Raw genomic sequence first — 14,088 nt, forward strand, 5'->3', positions numbered from 1 at the left:
TCATGACATTGGAAGAGGCAGACACACACAACGTCACACGTGTCATACATGTCACACACACTGGTTTGTCTCAAGCAGACGCTCCTGTATGGAAGCCCTTTGTTACCGGTGTGATCAAATGAAGCACCTGTAATTAAAGGTGATTGTAAAGAAAACCTTTTTCAAATAATGACTCAGCATCTGGGGCGACCGCTAGTTCACCTGGTGGAGCAGGTGCTCATGTACAAAGGCTGTGTCCTCGCCACAGTGGCCCTTTGCTGCATGTCATCCCCACTCTCTCTCCCCCTTTGCACTGTATCTGTCGTATCAAATAAAGGCAAGAAAGCCCCCCAAAGTATGCCTTACAAAAAGAATTAGCATCTCGAAATAATGAAAGGTCTAAAAAAATAATGACTTACTGCCGTTTCATCATCATTAATTTGAGATAATAACTCATTATTTCTTTTACAAAAAAGTGTCTCATTTTGAGGTGTAAAGTGATTATTCTGAGAAAATTTGTCATTATTTGGAGATACTACCTAATTATTTTTGAGAAAACAAAATGTATTATGAGAAATTTTTAAGTTTTTTAAGATACAATTTTTTTGAGAAAATAAATCTTTTTTTGAGATATTAGGTCATAATTTTGAGAAGTTTCTCAATATTTTGATAATTTAGTAATTATTTTTGACATACTTAAATGCCAGCTCATTAATTTAAGGTATTAGGTCATAATTTTGAGAAGGTTTTTCATTAATTTAGAAACATACCTATTATTTTTGAGAAATGTTCAAATTTTTTGAGATACTAACAAATTTTTTGGGATAGTAAGTCAAAATTTTGAAAGTCATTCTTTTGAGAAAGTTAAGAGATATTAACTGATTAATTTTGAAAAAGTTAGTCATTTGAGAAACTTACTTACTAATTGTTTTGGTACAGTTTCTTTTTTTTTTAGATACTATTTTTTAGAGATAGTAAGTCATTATTTTGAAATATTAAGTCATTCTTTTGAGATATTAAGCCATAATTTTGAGAAAGTTTGTCATTATTTTGAGATATTAACTGATTATTTTGAAAAACTTAGTCATTATTTTGAGACACTAATTCAAAATTTTAGGAATATTCTACATTATTTTAATAAACATACTTATTATTTTGATAAATTTTTTGAGATACTAACAAATTTTTAGATATAGTAAGTCATTATTTTGAAATACTAAGTCGTTATAGAGAAAATTCCTCATTATTTTGATATAACTCATAATTTTGAAATACTAAGTCATTCTTTTGAGATGTTAAGTCAAAATTTTGAGAAAGTTTCTCATTCTTTTGAGATATTAACTGATTATTTTGAAAAACTTAGTCATCATTTTGGGAAAGTTTCTTTTTTTGAGATAGTAAGTCATTATTTTGAAATATAATATATAATAAGTCACTGTTTTGAGATATTAGGTCATAAATTTGAGAAATGTTCTAATTATTTTGAGATATAGACCCATTAATCTGTAAAACATATTTTTTATAACACATTTTTTATGATACTAAGTCATAATTTTGAGAATGTTTCTCATTATAATGACTTACAAGATCTCTTTTTCATAACACTGACAGAAATGGGCTTCCATACTACTTCTCCTTAAGGTGGCTTTTGTTGGTGGATATTTTCATAAGATGTAGGTAACCTGTACAGACTGCTTTCACTCCTGGCTGTGATTCGATCACAATGTGTTACACCTGCTTTACATTTGGTTTCTTTATCTAGAAAATAAATGTTTAAAGGGGCCATGTAGTCGAATGTTACTGATCAACAGAGTCAGTTGAAGCTGAGGTGAAAGAGATAAATCATCTTGATATAATTGGATGATGTGAAGATAAGTCCCAACCTGCATGACCATACGTTCTGTAAATATACTCCTCCATTGATTTTGGTTTGATTAATTGCATCAATATACATTAGGATTATTGGTGACATCGATCTGGAGTCAGCAGGGAAATAGCTACTGTACATGAAGAATGATGGTGTCAGAGGGCTGCACACAGAGTTCACAGAGGCTCCTGCAGAGGGTCAGGAGAGATCACATATTGGAAGTCTTCACAGAAAACGATCTACACAAGTCTTTTCCACTGTTGAATATGTGACAGAATCAGCTGAGCTTCACGAATTAAAGTCAGTGACACTGTTACCCTTTTTGCATAGCTGGGCCTGTTTGCTGGGTGGTGGAAATCACGCTACTTTGCGGCTGAATGAGAGAGCAGGTGTAGCAGAAATCCCCCCCTGAGCAGTAGCCGGGCCGACGGGCACATATACAGAGGGGGAAGGTAGCTTATAGGGAAAGCGTGGGAGGACAGAAAGTGAGGGAAAGTGGAAAAAAATAAGTGGAAAGAGGGAGTTAAAGGGGCGGAAGGATGCAGTGTGAGACACACAAAAGGACGAGAGATGAGGGAGTGGAAGGAGATAATGACGCAAAGAGCAAGGGAGAGATAAATTGCTGAAATTAAGAACAAAGGAGGATTAAAGAAAAAAAAATCCTGGATGTTCTCATTATTATCAAGAGCGAGTGGTGTTCTACTTATTCTAGGAATTATATGGTATAATGTCCCCACTTTCCACTCAATTTTTCACTTGAGGTGCACGAGGACGTTCAGCAGGCTGTGCTGTTTACAATGCTGGGGAGAGACAGGGAGGATGTCTGACAGAGGAGGGAACCAAGTGCTTCAAATGACAAAGAGTTATCAAAGAGGCTGCCGTACTTGAAATGCTGAGGAAGATGATTCGGAGGAGATGCAAGCTGTTGCTGCATTATGGCCTACTAAGGATACTGTTGGAGGGGGAAATGAAACTGTGAATCTTCTGTGATGCTCTGGTTGAATATCTGTAGCTCCAGAAAGCTTTGATTCTCAGAGGCTTGCATCAAAAACATGATTAGTGCTGATGTTTTAACATATTTGTTGGCTTTACCAAAGGTTTTGCATGATTTTCAAGTTGGTGGAAATGCAGTTTGACTTTGTCTTCCCTCTCCCGACATATGTGTCGGTGCAGAAATCCTGCATCCTTTTAGCGAGCAGCTGTTACCGAAGGCTGCAGGCTGCCACATCGCTGTTGACTTACTCACAAGTGGCAGTTTGTTCAGGGCCCATTCCCAGAGAGACAGGTGTTGATTTTGGGGAGTGCAGGTGCAGATGTTGTCTGTTTGGAGTGGGAGCTGTCACATCTCACATCTGTGCCTCTGTAGGTTCAACAAGTGCCTTTTATTTCAGGTTTGGATAATCAATCGAAACACTGATCACAATATTGACTTGTGAAACGTCCAAATCCCTGTGTGCAGAAATTATTTTTAGCCTTTTTTTTCCCACAGCAGAGGTGGTGTTGCTGTAGGCTTCCTCTAAACACAAGATGCCCGAGTACAGCCGCTGTAATGATGCAGATGGAAGTGCTTCCTGCTTCTTTGAACATGGGTTGAAGTGAGGTTGTTCTCTGGTTTAGAGCTCCCAACGCTCGGCGGTATGAGGATTCTTGGGCCCCCTGGGGGGTTCTGCCCTTGTTGCAAACATTTACTGTTAAACTGAGCAGAGAGAGGTGTTCCTGCTAAATGGAAAAGGGTTGTTTGCTCCTCAAATAGACATTGCATCAGCGGCAATGACTTCACACAGAAAATGAAAAGCCCTCCCTGCTCACGGTAGGCACTCTAAATGTAAATGTGTTCATGTGCAGTTATATAACTTCTCTTGTGTGTTTCTAGCACAGGAGTCTGCGGCCAAACAACAGTTTAGCACCATAATGAGACAAATTGCTTACTTCACAGATAAAGCAACAGTAAATGTGATAAATGCATGTTCTACAGAGTTATGATTACATAATCAGTCATGTCTGCATAATCGTAGCTGCATGTAATGCAATTATTTATGCATAATTTACATGTTCATATGTTGTGGTGTTGCATCATACTTCCACCTCATATCATGTACAACAGTAAATATGTTTTCCCCCATAAATCCTTAGTTGTTATCATGCGAGGCAACATGATAGGAGCTCTTGTTTTTTCCTTAGCAGATACGAACGGAAATATTTGAATGTTTTTTAAATTGTAAAATCACATAAAAAACTCCAGATATATAGAACTGCATCATCATATGCGTACTAGATACAGTTGTAATCAATATATCTACAGATTATTTCATAACTACTGTAAAACTTCAATTAAATGCCCAGTCTCTTTTACTCTTACTTATTCTTTTGTCTCAAATAGAGGCCTGTCTCAAATAGAGGCCTGTTTCAGATAAAGGCCTGTCTCAAATAGAGGCCTGTCTCAAATAGAGGTTTGTCTCAAATAGAGGCCAGTCTCAAATAGAGGCCAGTCTCAAATAGAGGTTTGTCTCAAATAGAGGCATGTCTCAAATAAAGGCCTGTCTCAAATAAAGGCCAGTCTCAAATAGAGGTTTGTCTCAAATAGAGGCCTGTCTCAAATAGAGGCCAGTCTCAAATAGAGGTTTGTCTCAAATAGAGGCCTGTCTCAAATAGAGGCCTGTCTCAAATAAAGGCCTGTCTCAAATAGAGGCCAGTCTCAAATAGAGGTTTGTCTCAAATAGAGGCCTTTCTCAAATAAAGGCCTGTCTCAAATAAAGGCCAGTCTCAAATAGAGGTTTGTCTCAAATAGAGGCCTGTCTCAAATAGAGGCCAGTCTCAAATAGAGGTTTGTCTCAAATAGAGGCCTGTCTCAAATAGAGGCCTGTCTCAAATAAAGGCCTGTCTCAAATAGAGGCCAGTCTCAAATAGAGGTTTGTCTCAAATAGAGACCTGTCTCAAATAGAGCCCTGTCTCAAATAAAGGCCAGTCTCAAATAGAGGTTTGTCTCAAATAGAGGCCTGTCTCAAATAGAGGCCAGTCTCAAATAGAGGCCTGTCTCAAATAAAGGCCTGTCTCAAATAGAGGCCTGTCTCAAATAGAGGCCAGTCTCAAATAGAGGTTTGTCTCAAATAAAAGCCTGTCTCAGATAAAAGCCTGTCTCAAATAGAGGCCTGTCTCAAATAGAGGTTTGTCTCAAATAGAGGCCTGTCTTTAAAAAAGGCCTACTTGAGCTAACATTAATTAGCCTATTAGATTGTGCATATAAATATTATTGTTTAAACTTTTGTCAGTATGGAGATGCTACATATTGTTAGCTCGCTTAAATTCATTTTATGGTCACAAAGTCAGAATATGTGTCCATTTTCGATTACCTGGTGAGTTATAGATATTAACTGTCCACCATTCAAAAGAATCAAAAGCGTTGTTTTTTTTTAAATGAATCCCAGTCATGAATATTGTTTTCACAGGTTAAAGTAATGTTCTTACTACTACTACTATACTTGTTTGTATACAAGTAATATTCATACTGGTTCAAATAAACAATTTTATAGTATTTTCTGATCTTTACTGAGCAACAGTTTTGTGTCAATGGAATTAAAAGGCCTGTCTCTAATACAAGCCTGTTGAGTTCAGTGATTTAAGCAAATACTAATTCAAGTTTTATGTAAGTGAGAACTGAATTCTAAATATATTAAAATAAGGTTAGGTATTCTCAGTGGCGTAAATATAGACAGTGCAGGCAGTGTTGTTGCACTGGGGGCCCCTGGGACGAGGGGACCCACAGAGAGAGCAGGCCCTCCAACAGCGTGTTGGCCAGAGAACAAGCTCTTATAACTCATTCAGAGTGCCACCTCAGAAATACAGAAATGCATCCATGTTCAAAGAAGAACCCATGTTAAATTTTTTTTAAAAAGTCAGGCTAACTGCTGTATATGCCCTCGAAAATGCAAACCCATCTCCGTCATGTTTTCTGAAAGAGTCAGTAGCAATCTATTCTACAATAACATTAAACATTTACTTCACATATACTATAAAACAACAAATAAACTATATATATATATATATATATACAGTACAGGCCAAAAGTTTGGACACACCTTCTCATTCAATGCGTTTTCTTTATTTTCATGACTATTTACATTGTAGATTCTCACTGAAGGCATCAAAACTATGAATGAACACATGTGGAGTTATGTACTTAACAAAAAAAGGTGAAATAACTGAAAACATGTTTTATATTCTAGTTTCTTCAAAATAGCCACCCTTTGCTCTGATTACTGCTTTGCACACTCTTGGCATTCTCTCCATGAGCTTCAAGAGGTAGTCACCTGAAATGGTTTTCCAACAGTCTTGAAGGAGTTCCCAGAGGTGTTTAGCACTTGTTGGCCCCTTTGCCTTCACTCTGCGGTCCAGCTCACCCCAAACCATCTCGACTGGGTTCAGGTCCGGTGACTGTGGAGGCCAGGTCATCTGCCGCAGCACTCCATCACTCTCCTTCTTGGTCAAATAGCCCTTACACAGCCTGGAGGTGTGTTTGGGGTCATTGTCCTGTTGAAAAATAAATGATCGTCCAACTAAACGCAAACCGGATGGGATGGCATGTCGCTGCAGGATGCTGTGGTAGCCATGCTGGTTCAGTGTGCCTTCAATTTTGAATAAATCCCCAACAGTGTCACCAGCAAAACACCCCCACACCATCACACCTCCTCCTCCATGCTTCACAGTGGGAACCAGGCATGTGGAATCCATCCGTTCACCTTTTCTGCGTCTCACAAAGACACGGCGGTTGGAACCAAAGAGCTCAAATTTGGACTCATCAGACCAAAGCACAGATTTCCACTGGTCTAATGTCCATTCCTTGTGTTTCTTGGCCCAAACAAATCTCTTCTGCTTGTTGCCTCTCCTTAGCAGTGGTTTCCTAGCAGCTATTTGACCATGAAGGCCTGATTCGCGCAGTCTCCTCTTAACAGTTGTTCTAGAGATGGGTCTGCTGCTAGAACTCTGTGTGGCATTCATCTGGTCTCTGATCTGAGCTGCTGTTAACTTGCGATTTCTGAGGCTGGTGACTCGGATGAACTTATCCTCAGAAGCAGAGGTGACTCTTGGTCTTCCTTTCCTGGGTCGGTCCTCATGTGTGCCAGTTTCGTTGTAGCGCTTGATGGTTTTTGCGACTCCACTTGGGGACACATTTAAAGTTTTTGCAATTTTCCAGACTGACTGACCTTCATTTCTTAAAGTAATGATGGCCACTCGTTTTTCTTTAGTTAGCTGATTGGTTCTTGCCATAATATGAATTTTAACAGTTGTCCAATAGGGCTGTCGGCTGTGTATTAACCTGACTTCTGCACAACACAACTGATGGTCCCAACCCCATTGATAAAGCAAGAAATTCCACTAATTAACCCTGATAAGGCACACCTGTGAAGTGGAAACCATTTCAGGTGACTACCTCTTGAAGCTCATGGAGAGAATGCCAAGAGTGTGCAAAGCAGTAATCAGAGCAAAGGGTGGCTATTTTGAAGAAACTAGAATATAAAACATGTTTTCAGTTATTTCACCTTTTTTTGTTAAGTACATAACTCCACATGTGTTCATTCATAGTTTTGATGCCTTCAGTGAGAATCTACAATGTAAATAGTCATGAAAATAAAGAAAATGCATTGAATGAGAAGGTGTGTCCAAACTTTTGGCCTGTACTGTATATATAATTGAATAAATACTTCATTATTTTATTTGGTTTTTGTATCACATTTGCTCTGATGTTTGCTGGGTAATGTGTATGTTGATGTTGGACAATGTCAAGTCATAGCTAGTTCAGATGCCAGATCTTGCAGGGGGCCCATCATAATAACGTGCACTGGGGCCCGCCCCAGCTGTCATACGCCACTGTGTCGCACATGTCAAAAATGCGATTGTTGATGTCTGTCACAATCATTTTTTAACATGTGGAAATTCAGTTGTAGATATGTGTAATTGTTACTTATAAAAAAGGAATTACTGATATTTATAATTAAATCAAAGATGTCTGTTAATCTTTTTTAACTAGTCACAATGTAATTTCTACATGTTAAAATATATTTTTAATATGAAAAATTTATTTCACAGATATCTTACATTAACCTTTTAACTGGCCAAAAAGATATTCTGACATTTTGAAATGTCATTTCCGCCACTGAAAACTAAATCACTACTTGTCAGCCGTACTGATTAAATGTTAAAAGGTGTTGCCATACACTGTTTCACTGTGTGACATGTTCCTTCAATAGCATGAACACACTCGCTGTAGTTTATTTTGACTCAAACATAAACTGTCCTGCAGCTCCAAATACTCACTAGAGCACCAAATATGTATTAATCCATCAGTGTAAATAGTCCCTAATAAATGCACTGTTTGTTTGATTAAAACGACAGCAATCAGCTGTTTGATGGAACTATATATATTTGTGAAATCCTTTTAAAGATTAACTTAGAAACCAATCTAGAGTGACCATTTATAACTGGATCTCACTTTCTCACTCTATATGCAATTAAACACATAAATAATTTCTGTTTGCAAGGACCAAATAACACGCCCCAACAACAATTGGTGAGAGTCCAGCTGTACACACACAGTGAGAGGGCTAACTGTTGGTTGTACACGGTGAATGTTACCTAACGGTAATTAATGACAGAGTCGAGCAGTTTCCCTGCATGTGTGAGTTTGTTGAGACCGTTTAACAACTGCTGCTGTGCTAGCTTCTGCTAACTGGGCAGAAATTGAACTGACCGTTCACCGCGAGGGGAGTGGCTCCAGAGACGGTCCTCCATATTTAGGACATGTGCATTATTCCCTCTCCAGTGTTGAAACAAAACCTACGCCCATGCCTTCCGTGCTGTGTCTAACCTGTGATTATGATATGATATTGCAGGCAATCCTTCAGTGAGGCCCGGGACACATTAGCGTACACACTGCTGAAAGAATGTGGCTTCATGTGGCCCAGTCCACCTCTGAATGTGGTCTGAGCGAATCAGATCTCAGACCATATTAAGGATGCAGAGTGCATTCACATCTGTACTCAGAGCTGTCCACTTGTGATCCAGTCACCCAGGAAATATTTTAATACCAGGGGCCAGGTGCATAAAACTCAGTGTAGATTTTTCAACTAAAGCTGGCAGGTCTTTGCATATGCATTCTCTTCCTCAGATTTATAAAACCATAAGGGCACTAGCCTCATTTCCACTCCCACAGTGAGCCATAAAAAGATGTAAAACACGCTTAAATATCCGTCTGCGTATCAATATCTGTGCCCCCCCCCAACCGAGAAATACAGGAAAGCAAGTGCAAGGTCACTGATTGTGTCACATCGGTGAGGTTCTCCAACAATGACGGAGCAGCTGTCATTACTGTAGTATCAGTACCTCTAATTCATCATGTTTCCTGCAAACCATCATCAAGATACAATCTGAATTATCGTTATTATTAAACATCAGAGGGAGGATCAATGATTCACTCACAGCGCTCATGTTGAAACTGATTTTACATGATACAATCACATAGCAGGGAGATAAATGTAAGAAAAGTCATGAGTAATTTATAGTTAACTGCATCTTTGATTGAGAATTTACAAAAAGATGTGCAGCCTGCAAGAATAATCCCACAGTCAGTGACATCAGTAAGCAACCTTTAAACAATGTAACCTGTCTCTCACCCTGTATTTAATCTTGTCCTCATTAAATCACCTGTTGCTGTCTCAGCTAACACCGTGTGTATCCCTGGTCTGAAGAATGCCTGAGGTGTGCACATTCTCACCACACATTGTTATCCATAAATGCCAGTTTGTGTGTGCAAAGGCGTACGCATGTTGTTTGTGCGCACACACTCATTATGCATCTGGCCCCTTGTTGGTTTTGTTTTTTCATGCAAGTTGTTGTCAGTAACAAAATAGAAAATCTCACCAGCGTTGGCCTTTTGCCGAATCAGTGTAATTCTGAAAATGCCACCGTGGAGCGATGAGATGTGACACTCTCCTGCTAAGTGAGAAAATCTGACACACAGCGTCTGAGAGATCGTGATTGGCTTAAAAAAAACACCAAAATGAACATTGCAGCACCCACTCTCAGGCCAATGGTTGTAAGACTGTATTATTCTGCAGAGTTTGTCAAAGTAACTGACGGATGCACGGACGAACAGCAGCTGAGTCACACACCCACCCCAGATTTCATTGTGTGGGACTGAATTAAAAATCAACTTGCTGTGTAAATTCAGAGTAGCTTAGGAGAGCTGGAGAAATGAAATCTAGTTCACGAGGAGGAAAGAAAAAACATGACATTAGTTAAAACACCCTGATCCCCTGAGTGATATCTGGGCCAAACAGAAGTTGCAGTTGATACAAGATGAATCTTTAATGATCACAGCGTGAAATCATCAAAAATTGCAGAAAGCAGCAGGAAAAAGAAGTATAAGCACACAAACAAACAAAAAGTATGAATAAGCAAAGGGTTCTTTCACTGATCTCGTTCTGTACACTCAGTCTTATTATTAAAAGTCTGATTCTATGTTGCTATAATGCTGTTTGCTTGTTTTTTTATCTGTAGTTCCCGATGATCAACGAGTTCGGGGAGGACACCAACTCCTACTGCTCCTTTGAGAGCAAGGAGACGGCGCTGCTGCAATCAGAAAATGGCAACCTGCAGCAGAGAGTCAACGTCCTGACCCACGAGGTGAGAGGAGAGATGAGGACACGAGGGAGACAGACAGACGGAGGGAGGGAGGAGATACACAAGGAGCAATACGAGGAAAATCCATTTTACTATATATTCATTTGAATTAAGTGGGCAGAATAAAAACCTTATCACACCGAAGGTTTCTCTCGGCACTTGAGTTCTGCAGAAATCCCTCCCTGCATGTAAATTAATTGAATTAAAAGAAAAATCGAGGCCAGCCCTGGTGGACACACGCTGAAATCTGTCCAGAACTAATTAAGCACTAAAGCTGCTGTCCAAGCAAAAAATGGCTGAGATCAGGGTGTTTTTAAGAAAGCGTCCAAGGAGCACTGTGACATGAGATTTTCACGCTGGCGTTCTATTTTTGAGACGCGCTATAATTGGGAACAAACCTGGCCAAGATTTCTGCTGAATGCGTACGCCTTAAAGAGCTGATAACACATCTTGAAAATAACTGGTGTTATTTAATACATACACAGTGTGAGTTAAAATATAAAAGGAGATGCGTGCACGCTACACACAGACAGAATATCACAAGAACTAAGAATCAGTTTTACTACTTTTCTACTTCTCCCTTCCAAAAATGGGCTGGAGTGAGCGAGGAGAGTGGCAGCACCCAAAATGTGCTTGGATTACTCATTCCCCTTTGCTTGCAACTCTACTATTTTTCTATGACTGTGTGAACGAGAGCGTGGGGAAATAGAAATGAGAAACGACTGACACAGGAAGGCAGTGGTAAAACTGGTAGCGGTTAAAAAAAAAAACAGCTCGAGAGCAAGAAAAGAGGAAGGAAATGGTTTATGGGAGCAGCAGAAGCGATTAGTGCGGGACACACAAGGTCACATGGCTCTGACACCGGGCGTTCAGAGTGATGAAATGTGCCACGGCTCACTGAGCATGCTCTGTTGGGACAGGAGCCCCCCCCAGCCCCAGCCCCCCCCACCACCACCACCACCACCACACACACACACAATCCTCTCTCTTTCGGTGAAGTGGTGACTTGCAGTTATCGAGGAGAGGTAAAGAAAGGTGACATATTTCCTGTCACAGGAGGCATTGGAGGAATTTAAAAGATCACAAGGCAGAAAAATGTCACTGGTGTTTATATGATAAAACACAGATAACATAGCAACTGAACAGCTTCTCCTTGTTTCCTGCAGACACAATATCAACTGACATAAGGACCTCAAAGTGGGTTCTGCTTCATCATTAGATCTTGAGGCCTTGTTTTGCAAAGTGTCTGTTTCAAAATCTATTTTTAAGACTATGCAGGATTGTCCTGAAAAACAATGTATAGACTCAAAAAGTAATCCCTCCTCATCATCACTTATGACCCCACTAGAAGTGTGTGGCAGTGTGTTTATCTGCCTGTATGTTCTTTTTATATTGCTTTGGTTGGGACGTTTCTTGTCTGCACCTTTGGGCAGTTGGTGTGTAGCCTGTGCAGCCAATAACAGCATGAAGGTGAGGTCAGGACTTTAAAATAAGTAGTAGCTGCACACAGTCTGGTTTAGAAGAGAGCAGAGATAAGTTTCAATTTCAGTTCAGTTTTTAATACTGAAGTTTTAGTGAAAATACACGTGTTTGGGAAGTGCTGAGCATGCAACCCAGTCTCACTCCAAAGTTATTGAAAACCAGCACTTGGTCAGTGACTTCAGTGTCAGACACCGATGAAAAACGACGTCCTTTCACGTCGGCATGGTACGTGGCCAGTCACTGTTATTTTTTATCTGCACCCGGTGGCATCAGGGGGAAACGCAGCAGGACAATGATGAAAGTTAAAGGGGCGAAAAGTCTGAGTAGGGTGGGGGAGTGGTGCTGGATGGGTCCAACAACCACCAGCTTTCACCCAGGTGACCAGTGTTTGCTACCTGAATATAAAGCCAAGCCCAGTTCTTTTTCCAAAACCAACCACAAGATTTTGTTGCCTAAATCTAACAACGTGCGTGTGTTGGCCAGTGACTTCCGTCCTTTAACGAGGGGTCCAGTGTTTGTATTAGTTTGCATTATTACACAGCCGCAGTCCCCCTTGATGGCGCCACTGGCCGCGCACATGTGAGTTGTCGATGGTAAAATATAAAATAGTGTACCAAGTGCAGCACAATGCTGGTATATGACAGCAAAAAGACGGGGACCTCGACACTTAAGAGGCACATGACAAAGGCTTGTCATGGAAAGAAAGACGAGAGTCAGCCTTCAATGTCCACGTTCGTATCCTTAAAAAAATGTCGCGTTTAAACCGGGCTCAGGCTCATAATTACAGTTAAAGGGACGGGCCGGGCTCGGACAGAACATGCACAGGCTCAGGTGGGGTCAAACTGGATTTTTTGGGCCCAATCTTAGCTCTAGTTTGCATCCTGTGAGATTCTAAAACCAAGCCCTGTTCTTTTTTTCTAAACCTACCCACGTGCATTAGTTGTTCAAGGAAAAAAAAAGTCAATTGGCAGTGCTGTACCAACGTAGTGCTTTTATTTTGAAAGAGACTGTACGCAAATTGTACATTTTGACACATTTCCTATCAAAACAGAAGCGTATTTTGAAAACAGACAATGCATGTAACAGACAAAAGTTGACACGGCATCCCAGAACATCAACAACCAATGACCCAGGGTGCCTTGAACGTGATATGTCGACATGGAAAGTCCAAGACCAAACATCGATACGTGATGAGTGAGAATGGATAAATGAGACCTGGATTATACTGAACAAATTATGCAAGAGTTTGTAGATGTTTTGATATAGTTTTGCTGTTGTTCAGTGCGGACCCCATTTACTTCAATTCAGGAGGAATGTTTGCCTTTTTTGGATTCCCCGTTCACTGTGGACGCATGTGAGAAATATCAAAGTTGTCTTCACAAATTCAATGTAACACAGGGTGAGTAACTGATGGACAAATAGTCATTTTGCAGATGAAGTCTCCCTTTAATGGCCCTATAGCAGATTAATCCAACCATGATGATAACACAGAGTATGGACACATCCAGTATTAGTGTATGGATACATTCAATTGTTGATCTTTTGAGTTAAAATTTGCACTACATTTGGATGTAAACCTGGCTAATGTCAGTGTGTTCTGAATACTTTAAAGACTACAGACAGTGTTGTAATAACTGATAGAGATGGTGGTGATATAATGATGACAATAACACTGGTTGTTAAACAGCAGAATTAAGATAACTTCTTTTAACCTGAGGGAAACTGCTGTGCAGCAGATGCAACACAAAGTAGGAACGAGTGCAAAAATAAACATCTAAAATAACAATAAAACTCTCATGCTTAAAATCGTGCAGCTTTAGCCGCCCTCCCCGTCTTCCCCCTCTGATGTATGTCAACAGAAGCAACATTTTAAACCAGCACCTTGAATTAATTGCCTTCCAGAGGACGTGGAAAGCCCGTGTTCCACACTGCAATCACATCAACTGCTTTATACCAACTAATTAAGCTAAAAATACTCGCCAAAAAATAGCACAAAACCAGACATCTTTGAACCTAAGGAGTCATTTAAAACAACAAACCCATCCTGCACACAGGCTCCAGGCTGCAGTGGAAATGTAAAAAGG

General features: G+C 40.0%; 1 protein-coding gene across 1 annotated transcript in view; it reads left to right on the top strand.

Annotated features, from left to right (window-relative positions):
• tbkbp1 (TBK1 binding protein 1) overlaps positions 1 to 14,088 on the top strand; it is a 97,651-nt gene that overhangs the window by 52,383 nt on the left and 31,180 nt on the right. Inside the window, exon 3 of the mRNA XM_033611815.2 lies at positions 10,400 to 10,525. Coding sequence (XP_033467706.1) covers positions 10,400 to 10,525 — 126 coding nt within the window. The remainder of the gene's footprint in view (positions 1 to 10,399; positions 10,526 to 14,088) is intronic.

Source organism: Epinephelus lanceolatus, chromosome 21 (genome assembly GCF_041903045.1).
Source record: "Epinephelus lanceolatus isolate andai-2023 chromosome 21, ASM4190304v1, whole genome shotgun sequence".
Taxonomy (NCBI): Eukaryota; Metazoa; Chordata; class Actinopteri; order Perciformes; family Serranidae; genus Epinephelus; species Epinephelus lanceolatus.